This window comes from Helobdella robusta (assembly GCF_000326865.2).
Source record: "Helobdella robusta unplaced genomic scaffold HELROscaffold_1, whole genome shotgun sequence".
Lineage (NCBI taxonomy): Eukaryota > Metazoa > Annelida > Clitellata > Rhynchobdellida > Glossiphoniidae > Helobdella > Helobdella robusta.
In genome coordinates this window covers 11,334,321-11,362,282 of record NW_008703570.1, presented here as the reverse complement: position 1 = coordinate 11,362,282, position 27,962 = coordinate 11,334,321, and the positions used below count along the sequence as shown (strand labels likewise).

At 33.0% G+C, this 27,962-nt stretch overlaps 1 protein-coding gene across 1 annotated transcript; it reads left to right on the top strand.

Annotated features, from left to right (window-relative positions):
• Positions 1-283: 283 nt before the first annotated feature.
• On the top strand, positions 284-26,616 carry HELRODRAFT_188063 (hypothetical protein; the record flags this gene model as incomplete). Its single annotated transcript, XM_009011452.1, has 65 exons — positions 284-472; positions 768-838; positions 932-1,093; positions 1,422-1,509; positions 1,678-1,737; positions 1,882-1,959; positions 2,063-2,203; positions 2,382-2,546; positions 3,104-3,244; positions 3,659-3,739; positions 3,950-4,083; positions 4,250-4,564; positions 4,762-4,862; positions 5,112-5,433; positions 5,736-5,799; positions 6,081-6,146; positions 6,311-6,387; positions 6,605-6,680; positions 6,796-6,952; positions 7,239-7,680; positions 8,080-8,172; positions 8,352-8,442; positions 8,563-8,648; positions 8,721-8,846; positions 9,256-9,422; positions 9,652-9,727; positions 10,040-10,241; positions 10,383-10,460; positions 10,603-10,682; positions 10,827-11,167; positions 11,347-11,488; positions 11,678-11,848; positions 12,091-12,160; positions 12,290-12,343; positions 12,476-12,760; positions 13,152-13,295; positions 13,469-13,609; positions 13,814-13,902; positions 14,064-14,255; positions 16,952-17,005; positions 17,184-17,257; positions 17,349-17,591; positions 17,771-17,865; positions 18,025-18,167; positions 18,295-18,451; positions 18,781-18,915; positions 19,003-19,170; positions 19,290-19,459; positions 19,586-19,787; positions 19,863-19,979; positions 20,140-20,313; positions 20,580-20,711; positions 20,957-21,067; positions 21,257-21,409; positions 21,540-21,659; positions 21,830-21,892; positions 22,017-22,148; positions 22,552-22,687; positions 22,869-23,107; positions 23,420-23,491; positions 23,690-24,031; positions 24,298-24,424; positions 24,765-24,910; positions 25,135-25,242; positions 26,590-26,616. The coding sequence occupies 65 exons, from the start codon at positions 284-286 to the stop codon at positions 26,614-26,616; spliced, it is 9,198 nt and encodes a 3,065-aa protein (XP_009009700.1).
• Positions 26,617-27,962: the final 1,346 nt, after the last annotated feature.

Sequence of the window (27,962 nt, the reverse complement as noted above, 5' to 3'; positions counted from 1 at the left end):
GTTGTCTTGCATCAAATAACGGCTTGTTGGGCCTAGTGGGTCACATTTTTTTTATAAGACTAATTAAAGCCAATAAGCAAGCTTACTTATAAAAATTGTTGTTGTTTGTTGTCTTGCATCAAATAACGGCTTGTTGGGCCTAGTGGGTCACATTTTTTTTATAAGACTAATTAAAGCCAATAAGCAAGCTTACTTATAAAAATTGTTGTTGTTTGTTGTCTTGCATCAAATAACGGCTTGTTGGGCCTAGTGGGTTAATGAGTGTCGTGGTCTAATGGTTAACATGCCTGGCATTGATGTTGTAGTAACTGGGTTCAATTGTGAAGAGATTCCTGACTGTTACATACAATGTGTGGTGGTATGTGTTGATTTAACATTGAGAGCTGATTGCAAACATTTTTATTTTTCAGTGAACTTCCTACAGGAAATGAGGGGAGAAGTGGACAGCTTGCTCCTGGTCATTCACAATCAGGTCTGTTGTTTGGGTCATCTGCATTTTGCAGTAGAATGATTAAATTGGTCTGGGTAGGTCTGGATGATGGGAATTGAAATATAGATTACACCGAGTTTCTTTAATACTACTTATTCACAATATTGATGATGTTATAATGTTATAATTATTATTATATTATAATGTTATAATTATTATTATGTTATAATTATTATTACAAAAAGTGGGCTGATTAAATTCATTAGCAGTGTATTAAATTAAAATGGACGTGATTAGTAATGTTAGTTTAAGCTTTAAAATAATTTATTTCCCCCAGGATACAATAGCCAGCTGTCTTGAGAAGCATCTGCAGGTGCCGAACAGCATGGCATATGAGCCTCTCCTAGAGTTGGTTTCATTTTGTTTCTATATTTTGTTTTGTTTTGAAAATTATTATTAAGATCATCATCTCGTCCTTCTTCTCCTCATCATTGCAAACAGCCTCACAGTTCAGCTGAGCAGAGATCTCCAAGGAGATTTCTACAAAAAGTTTTTCAAAAATTTTTTTGCAATCTTCATAAAACTGCTCAACAAATGTCATGACGTCGAGATTCTGTCCAAGACGTTCACAACACTGTCCTACATTTTCAGAGTCCTCATCAAGTTCTTCCTAAAAGACATTGATGAAATATTTGAGTATGTTATGGATGTTATTTTGTTCAATCTGTCTTATTCAGTTAATGCCTGTATTGGTATGAATGTTATTTGGTTTGCTGTTCAGACAATCAGTTTTAAACTTATCTGGTTCGATTGCTGAGTTAGCAAAATTTCGAAAGTGCAACAGTCTTTAGTTTACCATGCATTGTACGTGATTTTATTGAGCTAATAACACACTCTAATGTGTACAATTTACTTCAAGAAGAACTTTCTTACATGACGCAGATTTTTATTTAATAAAAAGTTATTATTTTACTATTTTGTTGTTAATCAGTTTGTTCAGTCCGCTGTTAAGCACACAGAACTACAAAATCTACATCAACAAATTTTCTGCTGAGGTCTTCTCGTTTCTTATCAGGAAGGTTGGAATGGAAGTTTTATCATTCTTGATCATTTTGCTTCTTATCAATTTTTCTTGTTCTGAATGACTGTTTAAACTATTTTTTTGAAATGTATAACTGTTATTATTTTTGAATGAGGTTGTTGTTTAATGAATTTTTTACGTCTGCTTGCTTTTATTTTAATTTTAGCACCCACGTGTTGAACTCGTTGTTGAGATGATGTTGAAGAAAGTCAGCAGGAATGAAAATGTTAGTCTTTTTCAAACATGACCAACTGTTTAAACAAGAAAAAAAATTGTGTACCAGATAAAATAAAAATATAAATTTGTTTTGGATGAAATTAACTATTGGTAATAAATTTTGAATATAGTATGAAACTAAATATCATTGCAGTTGATTACCGGGACCAGTCACTTGCTGTTTGAAGCCGTCAAGGGAATCAAACATCAGTTCCATAGTTCTACAACCCAGGTTGTTTTGTGTTCTCTATAGTCAAAGCCAGTTGCTTTATAAAAAAAAAATGGTTTTTTAATTTATACAATATTTTAAAAAATGTTTTCAAATCTCCCTTAAGATCATGACGACATTGTTGAATTTGTTGGACAAGAAATATTTCTGCAATGAAATTGTCTTTGATTGCCTGAAGAAGATGTGGACGTTGATGCTGCAACACACCAACCAACATTTTGTGAAAAACATCATCTGCTATCCATTGGTTTGTTGATTTTTTGTTGTTGAACATTTCAAACTTTTCACAATTTGAAAACTTGATTTGTTGATAAAATCTTGCAAAATACATCATCAAATTAATTGGGACTCCAATAAGAGTCATAGCATCTTCTGTTGAAAAAATTGTTCCAGTCACATAACCGAATCTATTGACGCAATCTCAGGACAAGTTGAGCAGTATGCTTCAGCTGCCTGAACGACAAGAGGAAGATCGAAACGAAGAACAAATCAATGTCGATCAACTAACTTTCTTGTTGAAGTTGCTGCTGAAGTTTGCTTGCCTGAGACACGGCCAGCTGCTGAATGAACATGCACCTTCTATTGCTCAGGTGGGCTGATTGCGCTTTTTATTTGCTATTGTTGTTCAATGCTGCTGATGTTTTTTATTATGATGTATGTGTGTTTACAATAATAATTATTTGGTTTTTTTTGATGAGGGTGAATTGTTGTGAGTTCTTTTTGACGGAGATGTGGAGTACCACGGTGTGGATTAATAAGCAAAGTCACAACTTGAACTTGACAGGCAATGCAATTATAAATTTTATTGGTGAGATAAGTTAGCTGTTGGAAAAAACATTGTTGGAATCTCTGGTTTAAATATGGAAGTAGGCCTGTGAAAAAGAGCATGACCTATAAATGATTTCATGTTCGTTTTTAAACAGTTGAGATTAAAGTTTAGAAGCTGGGTGATTGTGTAGGGTTAGGGTGTTTATGTTTTTATGGATGGAATCTGTAGAAGTGACAGATGTGGAAATTTGATTCAAAAATTAATATTCATGACAGTTGATGGACTTTCAATTACGCAAATATTATTAAGTTTAATAATTATGGAGCAACAACTAATGTAATAACATTAAGCTATCTTAATATTTGTTTAATTTGAAAGGCAATAGGAAGAATATTTCAGAGTGGGGGTGAAAGGCTGAAAGGGAAATTTGAAAAAGTCTTGTATGATTTGCTGTCCGTGGTTCTCCTGTCAGACAATGCAGATGTTTCGTCTTTCCACAGGCCTCTACTTCTCAAGATGGTCGGTTTAGACTTGTATCACTACTCTTTTGTTGCATTCTGTTTGAAGTTTGCTATGCATTCTTGACAAATTTCTTTGCAGACAAAATGGTGATCGCAATTTTTATATTTTCATGCTTGATTGTGAAATTATTTCTAGTAATGCTGTCGTTGATGACAATTGTTGCATTGTGTATTATTGTAATGATGTCATTCAATAATGGAGTGTCATTTGTAAGAACGTTTTGAATCAACCCTCTTTAAAATGGCAAATTAATTGAGATATCGAATGGTTCTTAGTTTCTTTATTATTATTCATGTTTTGCTGGATGTTCTATCTTTGATCAGTGACATTAAACGTTAGCGAATGAAATTTTTTCCAGTTCGTTACTTTTTAATTATATTTATTTAATCCTGTAAAATGCCACTCACACAGGCTTATGGACACGAGTCGGTAAATTTTGAAACAATTTCAAAATTTTCCAGACACATCTTCCAACTGCCACTCTTTGAGAAGGTAGGTACATTATTGCTATTAATGCTCTTGGTGACTTTTTTTTAGTTTATTTATTTTAAAATTAAACTATAATAATTATAATTAAACTATCAATATTAATTTTGTCAAGGTCAATCATAACTTTCAATCAAAACGTTTAATTATTTTTTTAAATTTTATTAAGTATTTTTTATTAAATCAAAAAATTTGAAAAAAAAAAAAATCTGTCAGGATGCCCTGATTCAGATGATGAAGTATTGCAACAACTTATTCACGAGCTCACCAAGCAAATGTTTTCAGCTGCTGTCAACTCTGATTCATGTGAAATACCAGGAAGACATTCACCTGGTTGGAAATAATGTCATGTATGCCCAAGTTCTTCTTCTTCATTTTTATTTCCAATATCTAAAAATTTTTAATGGTCTTTTTTAACCGACGTTTCCATTAATTTTGTTGTTCTAAGTAAATTGAATTCGATGGAGGAGATATTTTTTAGATAAATTTCTATGTTTCAAAATGTTTATCATTCAGAAAATGGCACGTTAGAAATTGTAAGCAGTTGCATCGGCAGTTTTCACAATTTTTCAGATTTCCTCTAGATTGGAGTGATCACATCTTCAAGACCATCCAAAGTGTTGCTTCATCCTTGATTGCAACCATTGAAAAAGCGGAAGTAGTAACTACAGCGACGACACCGCTACCAACAACGACAACGGCGGCAGAAACAACACTATCACCAACCACACCTCCATCAGCTACTTTAGTTTCTGTCGACGCAACGTTATCATCTCTGTCTATTACATTCCGTGATCTCTGGACTGTTGTCCTATGCATCCCATTTGCCATGTTAGAAAAATTTTCTTTTCATTTTACAATTTTTGTAAAAAGTGATTTAATAGTAGAATTATATAATTAAAGTTGATTTAATGAATTAATAGTTAAATTAGGTAATTAAAATTACCTTAGATAATACAATTTCTCACAAATTTATATCAATTTTTTTCATTTTTTACCTGATTCTGTTTGTCATTTCTTTTCTGAAGATTCAGTGAAAGTGAGAAGCAAGAGTTGAGAGAAGGCATCATCGTTCTCATCGAGCACCTGATTGCCATTGCATCTCAAGTTGATTGCCACAGAATAAAAAGTAAGAAACATTGAAGTTACATGTCATTTCGTACTATTAAAATATTTACATTTGGTTTTGTCTAATTGATTCTTGGGGTATTTTAATTTTTTTCAATACCTTTTTTAACATTGTAACATCTTATTTGTTGTAGAAATTAAATTATAAGTTAAGACCAGCTTATTGTGTTATTTATTTTCTTGACTGTTTTAAGAAATTAAACCATTTGTTATATACTAGATAAAATTCACCCACATGGAAAAAAAACAGGAAAGTACATGTTCATGGTGAAGCAAGCAGTCCACAGTTTGATCCAGCTGATCAACACGACCAACACAACTACCGACAAACACTTCTTAACCTACAACATCTTCAAAAATTTCAACTTCAGCAACAACATGGTCATTGGTGGTGATTTCGATGATGATGATGATGTTGCCGAGGAAGTTATTGGAAAGAGGGAAACTGACGTAGGGGATGAAGTTGCTGCTGCTGATGATGTAGATGCTGATGATGATGGCATGCAGTGCGACGAAGAACGCCGTGATGGAGCAGCTAATCATCTCGTGACGTTCCTCACTTATTTATTGCAGTTAGTTTATTTTTTCCAGATCGTTTTCTTATTTTATTTTTCTCAGAGATTTTAACACACAGCGTATGTGTGTGAATATACGTGAATCCACCTTAAACACATGTTCTATGTGATAGGTGGGTAGTTTTTGCATTCAAACTCTGTCACTAAAAATAGCTATGCTAAACATATTAACCATTATACTATCACGTTATAATGTATTGTTACTATTTATTTACTGCTACTTAAATTATTTATTTTTTCAAATAGAATTGTATTTATAATGCTTTAATTAAATAATTTCACCATTTTGAACATTTCAGATTATTTAGCGAGGAAGAGTTCATCTTGCAGTCTGTGCTAGAGTGTTTGAATGAGTTGAACGATGTTCAATGTTTGCTGACACCTCTTCTATTCACGTCATGGTTAGATCTCCTGGAGTCTAATCTACTATCACCATACTCTCAGGTTGGTTGGCTAGCTGGCTGCTTAGTTGGTTGGTTGGTTAAAAGTTTGGTCAGTCGAATTTTTAGTTGAGTGGTAAATCGGTCGTTTGGTTGGTTTTTTATGTTTTTTTAACGTTATTTACATGCAAATTATGTATTTCCTTTTGTAAATTATGACTGGCAATCATAAAATAATTCAATTTGCATTCCTTTTTTTTTTAGTTGCGCCTGTTGAGTCTGAAGATTTTATGCAAATTTAAACAAACTCCATCAGAACAACTCGACAACGTTAGTTTATTTAGATTAATATTTTCACTTCGTGCACCCTTTTACATTACATATTTTTGTTACTTTAATATTCACAATGATGATGTTGAAATTGTGTGCAAATTTTGTTGACTCTGATGAATGAAAGTTGGGATTGGTTACCCACTCCTTTCTAACTTTTGAAGGAGACAACAACAGTGAGTAATGTGTTCGAGGTTTGTTTGCAAGCCGAAGAAACGCCTGCTACCCTTCAACTTTTCAGGTTGGTCTGCTAAGTTTGTTTTGCTTGTTTGTTTGCTTGTTTGTTTGTATCTTCTTGGTATGTTTGTGTCCGATTGGCTTGTCTTGTGTCTGGGTGTGTTTGTTTGCGCTTTTTGTTTCCTTTCTTCCCTATGTTTTTTGAGTTACAATAAAATGTGTGTTTCTATGTTGTTTATGTGCATTAATTTTTTACAAATATTTCTTCAATGATTAAACAGACAGAAGTTGTCATACCTTCAGAAGCTCGAATTTGAACATGTGGCGTGCAGACTTCCTAACAACTGCCCAATAACTGTTTGTATTGTTTTATTTGCAACTGAAATCTTCACGTTAAATTACCATTATTACAATTATTTTCCATTCAATAACAAAACTGATCACTCGTATTTTGATATACAACACTTCGCAGATACCCCTGAAGTATTTGATAAGCCAGTTGTTCGTGAACTTTGATCCAATGACCAAATCCCTGAGTAATCTCATTGCTTCGTATGCTACGAATTTGAAACTGGACGAATTCTGGTCAGTGTTCGGCCCTCAGATAATATTTGCCCAGCATCAAGCAGGTCTGTTGCTTTTCTTCACTTCTTTTAATAATTTCATTTTATTTCTTACATTATTCACTGAATTAATCTTCCAAACAATTAATGGTTTGACAAGTTTTTTATACTTACGTTTAAATGTTTTCTAGTGATTAGCTGCCCTGAAACAATTTTTTAAGTTCAAAATGAAGTTCCAAAATGTTTGATAAACATTTCTCGTCATGTAATTAATGGTTATTCATTTAACATGGGAGTAAATTTTTACAGAATTTTCGCCAACAACAATTTTTTGATTTATCTTTATCTCTAGCTTCAAGCGGCGAGAGGGATCAAGATGCTCCTGATGATGACGAGGATGACGACGATGATGATGAAACAAACGTAGGTGGTGAAAGCAAAAATGGCATAATCGACAACAATGAAGACGATGAAACCAAAAATTGCATCAATAATTGCAACATTGAAAAAGATGAAGACAGTGACGAAGAGTCTGTTGTTGACAGTGATATGGAAACAGATGATCCAACGCTGAATACATCTTTAACAATATCTACCTCCCAAATCAAATCATCCAAACAATACTTCCTGCAACTATTCATGAAACTTTACAAGTCTCCGTGCGAGATGAGGAAATTAGATCGATCCAACTTTTTGACGTTCAGGCAGAGGTTGTGGACTTGCATGTTGCTCTTTAGTAGGACGTGTGAAGCCAGGTCCAGGATCGTTGTGCCTGTCTTCTTCAGATTTCTCGAGTTAGACATCAGTCTTTTTGCAACTTTTTTCATATTCCATTTTGATGCTTTGATTAAAATATCCATTTCATCAGTGCTTATTTTTGAGAAGTTTTAATTTGAAATAGTTTGATTTTGTTGCTGTTAAAACCATTATAGTTTGCTAAATGTGTTTTTGTTGAATTTTTTTCATATTTTTACCAGAACATATTTTTTTGTTATTTTGTTGCAGTTAATTATTTATTTTTGTCAAATATTTAAAACTATCAACATTGAGTCTGCTTTTGCTTTTTTTAGTTGAATGACAATGAGAATTTATTTAAATGATCAATTATTATCTGATACTCCTTCTTAATCACTTCCAAATGTTACATTGTAACTACATCATATTCATATCATTACGCATTAAACACAATGTAGGAACGAGTACAGATACAATTGGGACAATCCTAAATACAAAGAGGAATCATCATGTCAGCATGATGGTACAACGAAACCCAAAGTACCTGATAGGTTCGTTGGCTCTCAGTTGTATTAATTATTATTTGTATATATTTTTTTATTCATAATATTAATTTTTAAACATTTTCTAGTTTGAAGTTTTTTTTTAACATTTTCTAGTTTAAAATTGCGTATTTATAGAGAGTCTTCTCAATTTTTCATTTTATTTTTGAACTTTATCGTGACCATAGGTTGTTAGTTATGCATCTGAAGTTGTTTGCCAAATTCACTCAGCCTAAAAGCTTGTTCCTCGGACAGAAACTGTATGATTTGTATTTGGAGGTAGGCTTCTCATTTTAAAATTTATATGTTGAAATTTTAATGTACAAATTACAGAAAATATATTGAATGAATACAACGAATATGTTAGCAAATTGTTGTTTCTATTTGTTTGTTATAAAGCTGCTGAAGCAAAGCTCATTGGAAGTTCAGAGAGTGGCATTCAGCTGTTTCATGACCTTCAAGCCCCCGTACCTCGTACCGTACAAGTATGTTTCGCTTTTTTCCGTCGATACCTTCTTGATATGAACATTTCGATGATCTAATTTTTCGTATGTCAGAGAGAATTTTGAGAGACTGTTGGATGAGAAAACATTTAAAGATGAGATTGTGCTGTTTTCATTTGAGAGTGGCGTTTCAATCGTGAAAGAGGAACATAGGAAGGATGCTGTCCCAATTCTCATGAGGTTTGTCGTAGTCTGGCAGATGATTCGCCGCATTGGGGTTGCTATTGTTGCCAGAACTAATGTCTGTCTTAGTATTGTTGCAGTTGTTGTAGTTGCTGTTGTTGCAATAGTTGTTTTTTATTCATTGTTGTTGCTGTTGCAGTCATTATTCTTGTTACTATCATAAGAGTTGTTGTGGTTAAAAGTGTTGTTTTTATAGGTGATTGTTGGATGGTGTTGTAAATATTATTCTTGACGTGTTTGTAATTTGCCTACTAACACCACCATCGATGTTATACTAAAGATAAGGAACTGATATTTTGATGTTATTACGACGAAAAAATATTTTGATGATTCGAACTTCGTGATAATTAAAAAGGTGCTATGACAAAAAATTATTTTCAATACAAAAAAACTTTCAAAAATTTAGAATTTTGTTGGGAAAGATGCGACAGAAGCTTGGTAGCGATGCGAACGGTCGAATGGTTGGCCACTCTCGGAAGAACATCGTAATGACCTTCCTGGCTAGTTTCAATCAGGATGAGGTTGTCGTACTGCTGGACCTCGTCTTCGATGGCTTCATGTTCATTGCTGATGGTACGTCACATTGCCCGTGTTGATGACGTTGTTGTACGCTGATGATTATGTGGATGAAGATGATGGGGAAGATGATGATGAAGATGATGGTGAAGATGATGATGATGAATATGTTGGAAATGTTAATAGGTGGAGCAAAGTTAAGATTTCAAAAAAGCCGTTACTGGCTCTAATATTGACCAGCTAGCTGCAACAAAAATAACATTACATTTAATTCAAACGTGACCAGATGATGTTGATACAAATGTTTCGGACATCATGTCCGGCAAACTGAATGTTGCAGTGCCGCTCAAGAAAATACAGAGGTTTGTTTTGTTCAGGTTTTTGTATTTAAGGCTTTTTTTTATCCCAACTTAAACGTACATGGCTGTATTGAGCTAGCTATGTGCACGGATCTCGTTGGGTTACATTATCAACATTTGCATTACATGCACAACTTGTATTTTGGTTGTTGTTGTGTTGTGTTGCTGGGGTGTTGAGGTATGCTGGCTCTGAGTGGTCCTAGCATATGCGATTAGCCTCAGACAGTTACAAAATTTAAATTATTTCATTTATAAAGCGTTGTTTTATTTTTACATTGTTTTTAATTGTATACGTGTTTTTGCTTTTAAATGAAGTGCTCTAACAAGTGTTGAGATGATTTTCAAGAAACTTGGCAACAAATTAGATGACTACTTGAATAAAATTTTCAACATTCTCGTTTGCGTTGGAGCATTTTGCAACAAAAAATTAAATATTGATAAGCGTTCTGAACTCAATCCAAAAATTGTCAACATGCTAAAGAACATTCGATCAACTGTGACATCATTGATCATTGAGGTTCGTTGTTGGGACTCTTGCATTCATCATTTAATGATGATTATTTATTAAATTTTTTATTAAAAATTAAAAAATTATTTATTAAATCATTTAAGGATGATTATTTGTTAAATTTTTATTTCAAATTTCATCTGTTTACAGTTTTTTGAACTGTTTGAAAGTTTCAACTTCAGAGTCAGTGATGTAGAAGCTCTTTTTACTTCCTTAATATGGCCTCAAGTTCGTTTATCTTTTGCATTTCATTTGTTCAATATGCTTCAACAAATTCATCTAAGTTTTTGTTTTGTATCGAGCCAATTATTTAAATAATGTTTCTTTTTCTATTTTGTTTGATAAATTTTTTAACATGTTATTCACGCAGTTGGACAAACTTCCACAAGATTCCCTCATGAATCCATCAAGTCTTATGAAAATATTCTTATGCTGGTCTCAAAATTCTAGGTACCTACATTTCTAAATAGTTATGTCACTTTTCTAATACATCTATGTGTGTATTTGAATAAGTTAATTGATTAATTAATTAATTTAATTAAATGTTTATAATATGTTAAATATATAGTAGTTGAAATGCTTTAATCTTTCCAGATATCATTGCTTTTTCATAAAATTAAAACCGCGTGTCGTTTTGGACTCTTCGCTGGTACAATCATCTCCACCATCGTCAACAGCATCAACAACACCAACATCATCTGCATCACCTTCATCACCAATGTCTTTAATGCTGCAACTGTTGAACCAGCCAAATGTTGATTCAAGCGTTTCAAACATGATTCTGAAGATCATTGACAACTTACTCACTATATCATGTTCATTTGAAGAAAATGATGATGACGACGACGACGATGATGACTGCTGTATGATACACAAAGGTCTTCCAATTGTTCCTGGTGAGGTTGTTGAACTTACGGCGGCATCTCCTAATGAAAGTTTGTTTCGTTCTTTCATTCGTTTCTTGTCTTATTATTTTCATGTTGCGTTTTGATCTTACAACCGCCATCATCATCACAATTGACATTATCATCATTATGACTCTACCGTTATTATTACAATCTACGCTAAGAGTACGTGGAATTTTTTTTAAATTTCATAATTTTTTACTCTGAAGGTATTTCATTTGGTGAGAGCATTGTGGTTCATTTTTGCTCACAAATACTGGCGTACATCGATCGAAGGCTTAAGAGTGGGTCTATGAAATCAAAGAACAAAAAACAAAATGTTCCAAGTCTAGAGCTTTCCATTCTTTCTAAGTTAGTATCAACTCTTTTTTAACTCCTTCGGATTTTATTCTAACATTATTTTAACATTTAACAATTTTTTAATTTGGTATTTCTTGTTGAAATATGTAATTTGAACATTTTTCATGATTGTTATATTAATTTTTTGTTATTTCAATCTAAATTAATCGTTTTTCGATAATAATTTGAATAAAAAATCAGACTAAGCCAGTATGTGAGAGAAGGGGAGGAGAGCGAGAAGGTGGTGCAGCAGTTGATGGCGATGATGTCAATGAGGGTTTGTAGGGTTTCGAATGAAAGTGAGTACGAAATGTTGCTGTCCATCAAGCATCTCCTCCGCAACCAGATGTCTCCAGTCAAGCCTCTAGTCAAGTTTGTGGCCCCTCTGTCTTTTTGTTTGTTTGTTCTGTGAAGAGCTTTTGCTTTGTTTGTCGCGGCTTTTTTGTTTGTTTATTCACGAATTCGTGTGTAGTTTTTGCTGATAGGATTATTGTTTTCATGTAAAGTTGTTTCTGCTGCGTTATGAATCATTGTTATGTGATTAAATTTTAGTTGAATTTTGGAAAATCTTATATTTTCTTGTAACTTTTATATTACAATGCAATTCATTTCAGATCCCTAGCCACGTTATTCAGTACAAGCAGCAGCATACAATCACGAAATACGCTCTGTGATATTTTGAAGGTGTTATTTCCAGACTTTTTTCTTTTACAGCAATTTAGTTTTAATTTTGCGTGTGTTGTAGCCAGCTTATAATTATTAATTTTTTTATAATTTACAATATTTCTAAATTAAACATTCTAATTTTTTCAGGTTCTCTCAGAAAAACTACCTTCTCTGAAAGTTGTCACGGATATAGTGTACAAGGTTTAATAACTCTTCTTGTAACACTTTTTAATTTACCAATTTTGGTTTACTTTATAACCACTTCAATTAGAACTGACATTCACTTATTCGCGTCATCATTTTGGCATCTTTACTCAACAAACGTCAACGCAGATGAATGCCCAAGATGCGAAGAGACTTGATGAACCAGACTTCTCGATGAGAATGGAGGCATACCTCGACGCCACAAAGTACCTCACATCCAAGAAACATCATCCTTCGAACAACAACAGCAGCAGCGACAATCGCCAGAATGTTGTTGGCGATCATCATGTTGATGATGGAGTAATTGACGGAAGTATTGATGTGATTGAAGCCATGGATGTGCATGATGATGAGGATGAAAAATTTGACGACATGCTGATTCTACTTTATAACTGCCTCTATTTCGTATCAACAGTACGTTGTTTCGTTGCCTTGTTTTATAGTGATGTTTTGATTATTGCATCCAATTACAGTTTTGTGTAATAACCTAATAACCGTGTAATGTAAAAATGTATTACAGAGTGAATTTTCACAAAAAAAATGTTCTTATAGTTTATAAGTACTTTATTATTGCTTTCGTGAGTGCATAATGTACTCATTTTAAATTTCATAGAGATTTGTCCTGAAATATTATCAGTTATTTTCTATAATTTATTTATTATCATTATTATTTATTTACTATTTGTTTTCAGTTATTTTTTTTTTTGCTTCATAATATCCAAACCTATCCCATAAATCCATCTCTCGTTACAAACTCAATTGGAAACTACTAACCAAACAACTCGCAACATCGCCCACCGTGCAGTCAGCTGACCGAGCCTTGAGAGACAAGTCGATGGCCTGCATTGAGGAAATCATCCAACTGTCCAGTGCCCACCAAGCCTACCACGTCATCATCAGCAGACATCTCCTGCCTGCCATCAAGAAAAACTTGAAACTGGCCCTAGAGGTAGGTTTGCATTTGTTTGTTCACTGGTTTCTGCCTGTGTAAATGGTTAAATGTTTGGTTACGATGCTATTTTAACATGCTTTGTATGGATTAAATCTTAATTAAATTAATAAATAAATAAATTAATTAATTAATTAATAGATGAATGAATAAATTGATATTTATTGAAACAGGTGCACAGGCATTGCTACGTTCAGTTGCTGGCTCATGTCGTCCAGCACTTCAAGACGAGTGCTCAGATACAAAGCCTGGTAGCGTTGAGAGATTTTGAGGATGAAGAGAAGGATTTCTTCCTTAATATCATTCACTTCCAGGTTCTTTCCTTGTTCGCTTATGCAAAAATATTACAAATTATTTTTTTTTTCTGGTTTTATAGTTATAATTATTATAATAATTACATATTTATGTATTGTAAAGGTTACTTGGTGAAATTGGGGTGAAATTGTAAAAAAATATTTTTATTTAAGAAATATTCCAAATGTAATGACAAGTTTAAATTTTTTTATTAAACTGTTTAGACGCACAGGAGAGGAAAAGCGCTGAGAAAGTTGTCACAATACCTCAAATCTCTGGCTGCTGAACAGCAACAACTACAACAACAGCAGAGGTACAAACGACAACCGTTTTACATTTCATATAACATTTCATTCATCAGTTACATTTTACGCAATTCAAATATCTACATCTAACATAAGCTAATCAATGTAAATTTGAATTAAATCCAGATAAATCACAGTCATAACAATCACTATAACTAACATACATTAGCAGTAGCAGCAACACGGAATCGAAACCTCCCATTTCCTCAAAAACTCTCCACTCCTACATACTCCCTATCATCCTGTCCTACTTGAAAGATCAATTGTACGCTAAGGATTCTGATTTGTTGGATGCATCCGTTGAGGCTCTGGGATCAGTTGTCCGGTTTCTCCCGTGGGAAGAGTACTACGGAGTGCTTAGGTGGGTCCTGTTAATGTCACACCTTTTTAATTATTGCTGTAATGTTACGCTTTTGTTTGTGTGTGTTGTTAATGTTATGTAAACTTGAATACTGCAGTTCTGTTGTTTTATACCAGTGTTTCCCAACCTTTTTCAGTGTTGGCCTCCCTAAAAAAGTCCTAATGGTAACTTGGCCTCCCCAAATCCCGTCGTCAATAATTGAAAAAAAATCAATTTGTTATAACAATTTTTATTCAGACAGATTTAATTAAAATTAGCATTGTTCATAATAATAAGGTTTATGTAAGGTTTTTTAATTTATTACATAAAATGTTAATGAAGCTTAATGAGATGATTGTTGCTGTTTGCCATCACAGAGAAGATGAAATCGAGGTTCTGTATTAGAAAGAGATACCCTCATATCATTCGAGGCATCCAATCTATTTCTATCTTTAGTCTTGATAGATACTAATGTAGAAAACCCTTTTACACATAAGTAGGTGGTCGAAAATGGAATCAGAGCTGCCATGGCTTTTTTAAATAAATTTGGGTATATTTCTTTCAGACTGCAACAAAAACTCTGCCAATCCTTTGGAATTGAATTCAGCTTTTACCAACTCTTTTGATCGAAGATCAATTAAATCTTCCTTTATTTCTTCTTCATCAGCAACACTATCCAAGTCAATAAAGAACGGATTTCGTATCCAAAGATTATTTTCCAAATTTTTAGTATCAAAATAACGCTCAAAAAATAGTTGGAGAGTTGTGATATGTTGTATAATTTCTTTTTTTATTTCAACAGGCATTGATTTGTTTCTACTGCTACTTATAACATCAGCTAGGTATGGAAAATTTGCAAGGTTTTCAGCTTCTACTCTTATTTTGTACAATGAAAGCTTATTTAAAAATCATACTAATTTTTCATTGGCGTCGATTATTGTCATTTCTGGTCCTTGCAAACAAAGATTAAATTCATTTAAGAGTGTGAACAGATCAGCTAAATATGCCATATTAACTATGAAATCAGTCTTCTCAAAGTCACCTGCTAACGTTTTTTCTTTTTCTTGCAAAAATGAAGACACCTCATCTTTCAGGTCCATTAGTCTTGAAAATACCTTTCCTTTGCTTAACCACCTGACTTCTGTGTAATATAGCAAGACATCGTATTCAGAACCAAGTTCTTGGCATAAAACTTTGAATAAACGATGGTTTACTGCTCTTGATCGTATAAAATTGACTATTTTGATCGCTGTAGACATGACAGACTGAAGCTTTGCTGGTAATGTCTTCACAGCTAGAGCATGGCGATGGAGCATGCAATGAGTTACAAGTGTCTGTGGAGAATTAACTTTGATTAAGGCAGCCAATCCAGATTTGTTACCCAACATACTTGGTGCTCCATCAGTACAGACTGAATGTAATTTTGTCAACTAACTAAATTCATTTCTTTCAAAGAAAGTTGCAATCATTTGAAAAACATCTGCAGCTTTACTAGTTGTCTGAAGTGGTTGGCAAAATAAAAATTCTTCTTTAATTTTAAAATTACATACATAACAAACATACACTAAAAGCTGGCAACACATTGATACATCTGTGGTTTCATCAAGTTGCATACCAAAATTAAAAGGACTACTTTTCAGTTCTGACATAACTTGGTCCAAGATATCATTTGAAAGATCTGCTATTCTGGAACAAATAACATTATTAGAAAGTGGAATTTCTTCAACCTGTTTTCTTTCTTTTTTTCCAAGAATTAACTCCACCATTTCAAGTGCACAGGGTTTTATTAAGGTTTCTCCAATTGTATGTGGTTTTTTTTTTGGCAATCAAATAGGCAACTTTGTAAGAAGCCTCAACAAGTGGTTTCTTTGGTTGAGCAAATCCAACATTTTTTAATGTTCTAGTGGCTTGAAATCTAGCTTGCTTCAGTTTGAAGGTATCCAGGTTGTAGTTGACATTTCCAGGATGTTTGGTTTCTAAGTGGTGGCATAACTTTGCTGGTCTCATTCTATCATTACAATATACTGCTCCGCATAAGAAACATTGTGGCTTTTCAGTGCCATCTTTTTCAGTAATAGTCGTGAATCCAAACGCAACGTAGGTTTCGTCATAGCAACGTTTTTCGACATTATTGAAAACTGAAAATGGTAAAAAAACACATATTTTAAAAAGAACTGAAATAATTAAAAAATCACAAATATAAATTACAAGTTATGTTAGAAACAGCAGATCAAATTTTTTAGTTAATTTATTCAATTAATTGTCTTATTTTATTAATTTTATTGAAAAAGAAACTCATGCAGGGTATCACAAAAAACGCGACAGAAAGAAAATGAGGGATTTATGAAAACAGAAATGTGCAAATCATTATTCAAATAGATACAATATGGAAAGCCGTTACGCAAAAACAATTTTCGTATAGTATTCAAAAAATCGTTTTTAGCATGATTAAAATTTTGTGATTTAACAAAACTTTATAAAATTATATAAATTTATAAAATACATGTAAATAGAACACCTTAGTTGGCCTCCCCTAAAAGATCATTTGGCCTCCCCAAGGGAGGCCGGCCCCACCGGTTGAGAAACCCTGTTTTATACGCATGCTATTTATAATCTTTTTTGAGATATTTAAAAAACGCTCTGCTAACGTCTATAACGAAATAATGTTCTTTTCAATTTATAAATGTTATTCAATCTATAAATGCCCGTACTTAAAGGCATTACTTGAAGGTCTTGGATAAAGCTCCGCCTAATCAGAAACTTATTGTCAGGTCGGTTTGGATTTTATTCCTTTCATTTTTATTGATTTTAATTTCTTAGTTTGCTTTGGGATTTTTTTTGATGATTTCATCGAGACCTTACTTTGTGTATGTGCCTCTCTTAGTTTTGTTCATTATAGTGATGATTTAGCGATGATTAAAAATTCTTCATTTGACAACACAACAACAGGTTGATAGTATCTGTACTGGATAACTTTCACTTCAACTTGAGCAAAAGCCAATTTTCATTTCAATCATTCAAAGGTTTCAGTGAATTATTTTATCAATTAAATTTTATGATTTAAAATACTTCTCAAAAGTTTAAATATTTTTTCTTTATACACTTTTTTTATAGGCGATTCGAATCTAAAAGAGGTTGAAAAGATTTCGCAATCTGAAGAAAACACGAAAGCAAAAGTTGATGGCGAAAATATTCCTTCTCCCGTTAGCGTGGCTGATGACGACGACAACGATGACGACGATGATGGGAACGAGCAGGTAGATGATGAGATGGATGTGGATGCAATAGATATGGCGGCTGTTGATGCTAATGAACGAGATGCCCAATTGATGACTGAAACTGAAGACAAGTACAAAGGTCTGCTGTAGTACCAGTAATTTGCTTCATTGATTTAAGAGTAAATGAAAGAATATGGCAAAAGTAAAAAAAGTTATTGATTATAACGACGATTCTTTTTATGTAATAATTTCCTTTTACCAACTTGAATTTTTGCTTCGATTTTATTTTTTATCTTCATTTTATATTGAAACAAAAAGGTTGGCTCTTGTGTGAACCGACGAAGGCCACGCACATCCACATGACCCTCATGAACCACGTCATGCCCAAGTTACACAAGTGCCTCACACATAAAGTAATTGCTTTTTTTTTCATATTTTATTTCTTATATTACAAATTTTTTTAACATAGTAGTGATATTATGACAAAAATCATCACATACGCGTGTGCATACGCTCAAATGCATCCATGAAAGCTCGCCCACAGTACTTACCAATACATAAAATAATACTAGGCAAAGAGTGATGACCAACACAGACTGGCTCAGGCAGGCAAGTATGCCGAGGATGAAGAAATCTTGAGGGTACCTGTTGCGCTGGCCATGGTCAAATTGCTGCAGGGACTTCCCAAGGGATCACTTGAAAGAAACATCCATAGGTTGATATTTTAATGTATATTTTTCAACAGCAATTGCATAACTTCCTCAATTTAAAATGTATCTCTTGACGGGAAGATTTTTTCTAATATAAGTATTGATGTCAATTTCAAAATTTTTCAAATGCAGCATAATTGTGAAGTTGTGCTTCTTCCTGGGATCACGTGCCGAGGACATCCGCAACATGTCGCGCGACACCCTCAAGAAAGTACTCATGAGCTTGGGACCTTCCTTCGCCCTCCTCATCTTCAAGGAGATGAAGTCACACCTGCACCGCGGCTTTCAGGTTGGAATGGTGTGGGGTCCTTGGTGATAGTGATGATGATATGGATGATGATGGTGATAATTGGGATGATGAGTGTGGTGATGATGAGTAAGACGAGTATTTTAATGAGTTCGGGTTTTGGATGTTGATCATGACGAAAACTGGTACCTGGGCTGCAGTTGCCGAATAACTTCTTCCATGTTTTTATTGGAGATATAATAAATATCATCATTAATATGTAGTTAAGATGAGTTTACGATCTAACAAATGAGAGTATGGCATACAGATTGGCGTAACGAGATTGTTTATAATACTCTAACTGAACCACAACAACAACCACAACTACACAGCTGCATGTTCTCTGCTTTTCCATCTGGTCGCTGCTAAATGAGATGAACAATCAGTGCAGGGAGGATAAGAAGGAAGGAAGGAAGGAATTCCTTCATCCAGGTGATCTCGATCCATGCATTCCATTACTTAATGAGGTTTGTTCTTTCTTCCAAGCTTGCCAGTTAGCACAGAATTAATTATCGCTGTTATTAGTTTCACCAACTTTATTTGTTCAAATTAAGGTCTTCCACAAAGAGTTATTTGGTGATGTATCGGAGGAAAAAGAAGTTGAAGCTATTTCTCAGAAACTTTTTGAGGCCAAAACGACGAAAAGTTTTGATGCTTATAAACTGCTCTCCATACACATCGGTATCGAATCTCTACCCAAAATTGTCATGCCGTTGAAAGATGTCGGTTAACATTTATTTTACGTTTTGTAAATTTTTGATTTCTTTCATTTTACTTGTTTAAATTTTTTCCACTTGAATTGTATATTTCTATATTTTATCCATATTTTATTTGCTCCAAGGTCCTTCGTGAAGCTAGGAGCCACAAAGTTGTGAACAAAGTAACAGAAGCCCTGACCAAAATATCACAAGGCATCCTTGAGAACCGGTCATTGGCAAACCACATGGACTTCATGTTGTCGTTCATCTACTCTCTGACTTCGGAATCACTTGATAACTTCTTCAGCAGCAAGTAATTAGTTGCAGATTTTCATTTGGGGATTGTTCATTTTTGTGTTACTTCAAATAAGCTGCTGCTTCTTTTATACAAATTTCAAACTGGGATGCAGTAAATTTTAACATACAAATCAAATGAAAGACAAATTAAGATTAAATTTTTCACTGTTTACATCGATGTAACAAGCACCATCAAATCTGATGAGAGCAAGTATGTCAAGCCAGATGTTCGACTTCAGCCTGAAAGTTGCCTCATCCTTCCCGCTCAACCAGCACGAGGCGGTTCCAAGCCAAAGTCCGATGCCAAAGCCAACCTGCATGTACTCATCGAGTTTGCATTGAATGTGAGGTTTTTTTCTTGATTCATTAAAAAATATGCAAAAGTTTAACTTATTTGATTGTTTGAATTCTTCTTGCAGCTCCTGCATCTTTTCTTGAAACATTCACACATTGATGGCAAGGAACAATTCCATCTGGAGAGCATCGATCCATTTGTTGGGGTGTTGCTGAAGTCTCTGTCCAGCAAGCATACCAAGGTTTGTTCATTCAGTGCTTGGTATTTGATGTTGGTAACATTATTTGGCAGCTACTCACATTGACTGAATGTTATTGAACTGATATACAACAGATCCATAACAAAAACCGATCGATTTCAATGAATAAGATAATCTATTGACCATTAACGTTGTTTATCAGGTGTGCACTGCGACTTTGAAATGTCTGACTTGGCTTCTCAGACTGCCTCTACCCTCTCTCCATCCAAATATGAACACCATAGTCAACCAGCTATTCATCATCTTTAAGAACTTTGCTTCGGTGGTCGGTGCCGGTAAAAATGAACATTCAGAGATGGCAGATTGGTGCTTCAAGGTTTGCTTGCTTATTCGCTGAATATGCTCCGTTGATGTTACGTGAAATGTTGATCGTATCTCATACGTTGATGCATGCTTCACTCAAAATGCTTGAGTAAAGCATGTATCAGCGTTAGGGCTGTCATTTTTTTATTAACTAATCTATCAACCGGTTAACAATTCATTCTTTCAATTTATTTAGCCATATCACCTATCACCAAATCAATTAATCGTTCACTCACTCATTCATTCATTCATTCATTCATTCAATCAATAAATGACTAGGTGATTCGAGTAGTAGTCCAGTTTGTTTCGTACCACAACATCACCCAAGAACAACTGCACGTTTTGTTGTCCTATGCCGAGCAGGACCTCCACGATTACTCCAAACATGCAACTGCATTCCCCCTCCTACACGTTTGTTCTCTTCAATCTGTTGTTTCATTGACTCATTATGTTGTTGGTTTTAATATGATTAGCTCAGTTTATTGACTGACTGGCTGGCGGGCTGACTGACTGACTGATTGTATTGTTGACTGATTGATTATGTTGGCTTTTATCAGAAATACATCTTCCATGTTCTCTATTATTTTTTCAAGTCTACATAGTTCAATTATTTAATTTATTTTAATTAAACGTGTCTGCACGTTGAACGCACACAGGCCATACTGTGCAGAAAGTTGGATTCAAAGGAGTTGGGAAGCATCATGGAGACAGTTGAGGAGATGATGATCAAAAGTGATGCGACTGATGTTCAGAGCAAGTGTCGCAAGGTCAGTCTGCATTCAATAATCGCAATCACCGACCTTTCGATGAATTTATTAACCTAAATAGATCGCTATGCCTGCCTGGTTGATCAGCTATGTTTAAGAACGTGGGGTACTAAAATAATTTAATAATTATTTAACCAATGAAGCAAAATCGTTGATTGATAGTTAATCGAATTGAAATTGAAAATGCAGGTGTTGATGACTTACTTGCTGGACTATCCACTGAACATGAAGACGATGGAACAGCATATGAAGTTCTTCACCAAACAGTTGCAGTACGAGTACGAATCAGGAAGACTGGCTGCAGTGGAGATGATCATCAGCATCATCACCGTCTTTCCGATGGTTCACGTTCATTTATCTTAATCTCTTAATATTTGTTGATGTTAAATTGTTTACTAATTTATCTAGAAATGTTTTAAACAAATTTTCAATATTAATTCAAATACTTATTGAACAACGACAACAACAACAGAGCTTACTGAGTGAACATGCCTCCCTGATGTTCATCCAACTGGCACAGGCCAGGCTGAATGATGAGTCCTCCAAATGCATCAGTTTGGTCAGCGATGCCATCAAACTGCTTATACAGAAAGTAAGCCACTGTCGCCATCATTTCTTAAGTCAATATATTTTGTTTCACAGAGACATTTTACATTTATAGATCTTATAAATTCAAGAATTGTTATATTAGTGTTTTAAATATTTAACGAAAGTTTATTTATTAACATTCTCCATGTCTACTCCTGCTTCCCACTGAATAAGATTAACAACGAGGTGGGAGGCAAATTACGGAACATTGCTATGGAATGGCTCAAAAGTTCAAAGGTTACAAACATTTGTCATATTTTTGTTCTTGTATATTCACGAGGTGCTATCAACTTGATTGCTAAAATTCTTATTAATAATTTATTTCATGCAAGTTTTGGTAACTGTTTAATATTTCTTGCAGAAAAATGTTCTAATGCTATCATCGATAATGTTGAGTTTGTTTGTTGAGGTTGAAAAAACAAACTTCCGGCGTCATTTAGACACCTTGCTGCCAACCCTCAAGCAACTCACTGATCCTCAACTATTTCGAGAAGTATGTTCGATTCGTTGATGTTTCATTTTTTACTACTAATCTCGTCTGAACTTTTACTTCAACGCAGTCCAATTATCTTATTTTGCCATGTTTTAGAATTTATTGTGAACATTTTCTTCATTTCTCTCTATACTTTCTTTCTTTTATAATACTTTTGATTTTGGAAAACCTTCATATGACCATCTTGAGTTTCATCTTTTTTGAAAACATTCATATGGCCATCTTGAGTCTCACGTTATTGAAACTTGGGGGCATTTCTCACTAATTTTTTCATAAAATTTCTGAAAAAATTATACTTACATGTTTTTAATAGTTGTATCATCAACAAATAATAATGAAAATAATTGTAACTGATAAAGACAAGAATGAACTTTTATGAAACAAATTGTTTTCTATCACTCAGGGGTTGTTAACAGAGGTGGAGCAGGTGACAACAGACCGATTGCTGTACCATTATCTCGATCTCTTTTTAAACATTTGGAATCACTGTGACGTTGTCAAAGATTCGAAATATCACATCCATATGAATCCTTTGTGGGGTTTGCATGCAAAGCGTTTTTAACTCATCTTTCGTTACACAGATTTTATTTCATCTTCACTTTATTCTGTAGTTTTTGAATTGAGCAATTTGATGAATTTTTTCAAGTTTTTATTTGTTTTAAATTTATTTATTCTTTTATTATATGAATCTAAATATTAATTGGGGATATATAATTTCAGCGAATGTTGAGAGGCATTTAAAATATGAGTACGAACCAGTTCGCTTGAAAGCTTCGCAACTCTTCAATCATTTACTCACGTCTTTATCACCGGATGATGTCGCAAAGTCGTTGTCATCATCATCTTCGTCGTCATCATCATCTACTTCATCATCATCTTCAAAGAACAAAAAACAATTGAAACAAAAGTCAGATAAGAATTTGGATCAACATTTTCTTTATACATTCTCTGAAGAAAAGGTAGCTTGTTGAAAATTTCTATTCTAATCGAAATCACACTTATTTTCTTAAATTTTATTATTATTCTTTGGCTATTGTTTTGTTTTATGGCTAAACTAGTTTTTTTTTATAAAAATATCTTTTTACTGTTTACATTTAAAATAATCATTTAATTTAATCATTAACTCAAATGTATAATGTTATTATGACTGCTACTACTGCTAAAATTATTATTCATGTTCATACACTAAATTAATTTATTCAAATTGATACTGCTGCTAAAATTAATATTCATATTTATACTTTAATATTAATTTATTCAAATTCATCCAGCTCTGTTCACTTATGAAAACATTTTGTTACCAACTTGCATCACCAATCATCTCGCTGGAGCTAGCTACACTGGTTGATTAATTTTTGTTATTTTTTGTTAAATTTAAAAAATTTGTAATTATTTTAATATTTAATTATTCTTCAGTCTCATTAGAATGATTAATAATAATCATAATGATAGTAGTTACAACAGTAGTTTTGATAATTTGTAATGAATAAATAATTTGGTAAATTTTGTTACACAAATTAATCCATTAACCAACTGCTCAGGTGACAGGCAACTTGTTGAGCGTCGCCCAAATTGTCATCAGATTCAATGGTGCTGTTGATGTTGGCCTGGATGATGTTAACAAGAACGCTAAAAAGACTGGTGATAAAAAATGTCTTAGGAAGATTAGAAATAAGAGGAAAAATAACGATGAAAGTGATGTAGATAATGATGAAATTGAGTTAAATGAGGATGAAGACGGTGATGAAGATGAAGATGATGGTGATATGAAAGTTGCTTCAGATGATAAGCTCAAGAACAGACTATCTCTAACGTGGTTGATCAGGAAAGTTTGCAGGGAAGTTCAGGCGGAGGTCATCAACAACAGACAGTGCTCAGTCAAGGTTTTCTATCAAACATTATCTTATTCTCATTGCATTTATCGGATTGCCGTTATTAAATATTGCATTATTTGTAACTTCTACTTTCAGTGTTGTAAAACTTATAAAACATTTAATTACAATTTAATTTAATTTATTTAATTTTGACCGACGTATCGTTTTAGTTTTAGTCTCATTATTCAATTGTCACGTTAACACAATACCTGAGAGGTATGCTGTTATTCATTTATACGCCACAATTGAAAAAATTAATTAATGATCGTTGACAGCGTAATGCCATCTTCGTTTGGTTGGGGGCTCTGTGCAAGGAGTTGGGCGCCGAGAAGATGCAACATCATCTCCCTCTCGTCCTCAAGCCACTCATTCGACAAGCGCTCGATAACTCTGAGGATGCTGGTTGGTTGATTTGTTTGGCTTGTTCAATATTTCGTCGATATTTGATAAGATGAAAATATTCATGATGTGATAAGTTGATATGATGTTGCATGGTTCGTTACTAATAAAACTTAGTGCGGTTTTTTTTAATACTAAGAGGTTTCAACTGCATTTTTAGTCTCAAAGTTGGAAAAAAGTGGATGAAGGATAAATTTGTAATTATTGACACTACTTAAACATTTTTAAATTACTGTTATTTCTTGTTTTATGGGAGTCAACCCTAGATAAGCATTTATTGCTAGGCTGACTCTCACTTTTTTGTGAATAAATGGAATTAAAAATAAAAAAAAAAATTCTCCAGATCCCGCGTTGAAGGTGTTGTGCCAGGAAGTGTTGGATTTAATTGAAGGAATATGTGGAGCAGAAATGTACACCAGGGCATACGCAACTGTCCACAATCAAATCTCAGCTAAAAAATCATCTGTTAAAGCGGCAAAAGTTCTACAGGTACGGGTGTGTTTCTTTCTTCAATTGTTAATACGCTTCAGATTTAATTTGTTTTACTAAAGCATCCTTCAAATTTTGAGGATTTATTTTTACTTTAAATAATAATTAAATTTAAAAAATTATTTAGTTTTTCAACTATTTTTTTTAATTTTCCTATTTTTAACATTCCGATGTAAACATTTTTATCAGCTCAATTATATTTTCACCATCAATCAATCCAACAGGCTGCCACAAATCCAGAAATTTTTGCTAAAAGAAAAATGAAGAAGAACATCACCAAGAAAGAAGCAAAAAAGAGAAAAATTAAGGAGATGAAACCTGGGTCTCGTCCAGTTAAGAAGAGGAAGAGGGACGATTTATGATGGATGGATGGATTGATAAATGAATGAATGAACGAATGAATAAATTGATACACTAATGAATGAATCTATAGATTGATGAATGGCAGGCTCTTGGAACACTTGATTGTCTTTGAAGCTAATTGGTGTGACGGAGTTTCTTTATTAAGCAACTACTTTTTTTGTTTAATTATGTTATGTTGGCTAATGAAATTAATTATATTGTACAGGTACATAAGCATTCAATTATTTAGTAATAAAATCTTTCACCGCACCGTTTTATAAGTTTGTAATTCAAAATTATTTGATCACAATCGATTCAGCCTTTCAAAGTCATTTTTTTTCGTTAGCGTCGATTGTGTGGTGTGATACGTTTATTCTCGTTATAATTTCGAAAATCGTAAAGAAACAGCTAAATGACGGGTGGCATTTGAATTCTAAATTGGCGTCACAACGATATATATGCTTAGGTCTTCTAAAGAAGTGTAAGCTGTGGACATACGGAATGGTTGGATCTAATGCTTTAATAAAAACATAAAATCTATCACGCAACTTTGCCATCATTAAAATCGACGTTTCAAATTTTGAGGTGATGAAAAACGTCTTGCATTTATTAAATTATATTATTTCAACGTGGAGACGTGTAGTAATTGAAAAAACAAAGAAAACTTATAAAATTAAATTTTTATGCATGTGTGCGTACGTACGAGGAACTTTTTAATTCTTCAGCGTTTCACGCTAACAAGCTGATAGAGTTCTAAAGTATAAGACAGAGAATAGAGAAAGTTTGATATTGTTTGCTGTTACGTGTGATGAAATTTCAGACATTGAATACTTCTAGAATAAGATGAAAGTTTATTAATAAAAAAGCTAAATGGGCGAATTGTGGAATGTGAGCGTACGGCTAACCCGATTATTAAAACAAATTTTTCAAAGTTTAGCACCTCTAAAACGCAAACTCGGTAATGTAAATCATCGAAACAACCTGCCTTTTAAATCCAATTAGAACATGGCGGAACAAAAATCAACAAATGATAAAAAATAATTATGATATTAATAAATAGTAATAATATTAGAATGCGACAGAATAAAACTCAACCAGTAACAGAAAAATAATAATAAATAGTAATATTTTTCAACACCAAAAATATTAACACCATATATTAATTACAGAGGTTTTTATTAACAATTTCACAAATTGTTAAGCATTTCAGCGTGCTCATAAATATGCAATCATTATAATTTAATCATTTTTTACTAAATTTATTATATACAAATTAATTGAAGGCACTGTACAATTTATAATGAATCAAACACACTGCTCCATCCATTTAACGGCAGACAATAGAAAAAAGATTTTTAAACTAAAGACAATCTGCAAAATAAAGTTAAAATAACACCAATAACATTGAAATAACGTTATATTTACTATTTAAAACAAGGTATTAACAATTTATTGAAAATACGATAAAAACCAAACTGAATTAGACAAAGATTAAAATGAGATACAACAATACTTTTAAAGGAAAAATGCAGTCAATCAATTATCAATGAATAAACTATCAAGAACATCATCGGCCACAACGACAATTAAACATGCATCATAATGATATTAAAATAGAAAAATTAACAACTATAGTAAACTTAGCACGCCAATACGTTAACAATTGAGGCGTTTTAAAATCTACGTTAAAGCCAATGCATGTTTAATGATACCAAACAATGTAACAAAATATTACAATAAGCACAATTAATGAATAAACGAATGAGTGAAATATATGAATTAATTATTTAATAATCATCATCGTTTGTTGGCTACAAGTATTTCTTTCTCTTCATGTTCAGCATATTTCATTATTTTGCATATGACACGCGCTAAGGTCTGTTAAAATTTCAAGTTTTTATTTTAGATAATTACAATGTTAATTTAACATTACATAGACGCACATTGTAAAATGTCAATTGAGAAGGACAGAACGTGTAGAACGTAAACAGAAAGCACAGGAAATACTCAATCAATGATAAAGTAAATGATTAATTATGTGAAGACATCAAGTTTTCATGATTCAAAAAGAATTAATTCCAATTTGTAAGATAAACCACATAAAGTTTGAAATACATTGAAAACTTTTCAAGCACCTGTTTATCAGGAGTCCCAGTCATGTATTTGTACAATATCGTTTTCAGATACTAAACAAGAAACAAGTATATTAATTAAATTATTAGTTATATTAAATAAATAATCAATTAAATTACTCTTTGATTTTGAAACGAAATAAAAATAAAAAGCTAAAAAAAAACCAAAGCTGAAACTCTCTGAAATCAAATAACCCACAGCCCACTATTACGAATGAAAGAGAATAAGGACCAAATGTACGAATGCATGCACTAGTAAATAGACAAAATGGCAAATGGTTACTTCAAACTCTATGGAAACAATTTGAGAGAGTGATAACGACGATGAAGGTTGGAGTTGCTGAGAAGGAGGTGCGGCTTGATTTTCCATTTTATAGACTGCCTAATTAACCATCGAATAATAAAAATATCATCATCGTCGTCGTCATCATCGTCGTTAATGTTATAATTTCTATCGTTGTTATATTTATATATATATATATATATATATCTATATATATCGTTGTTATATTTATATATATATTTATATATATCTGAAACAGCTTATCCAATAATAATATTGACCGACTAAGAAAGAA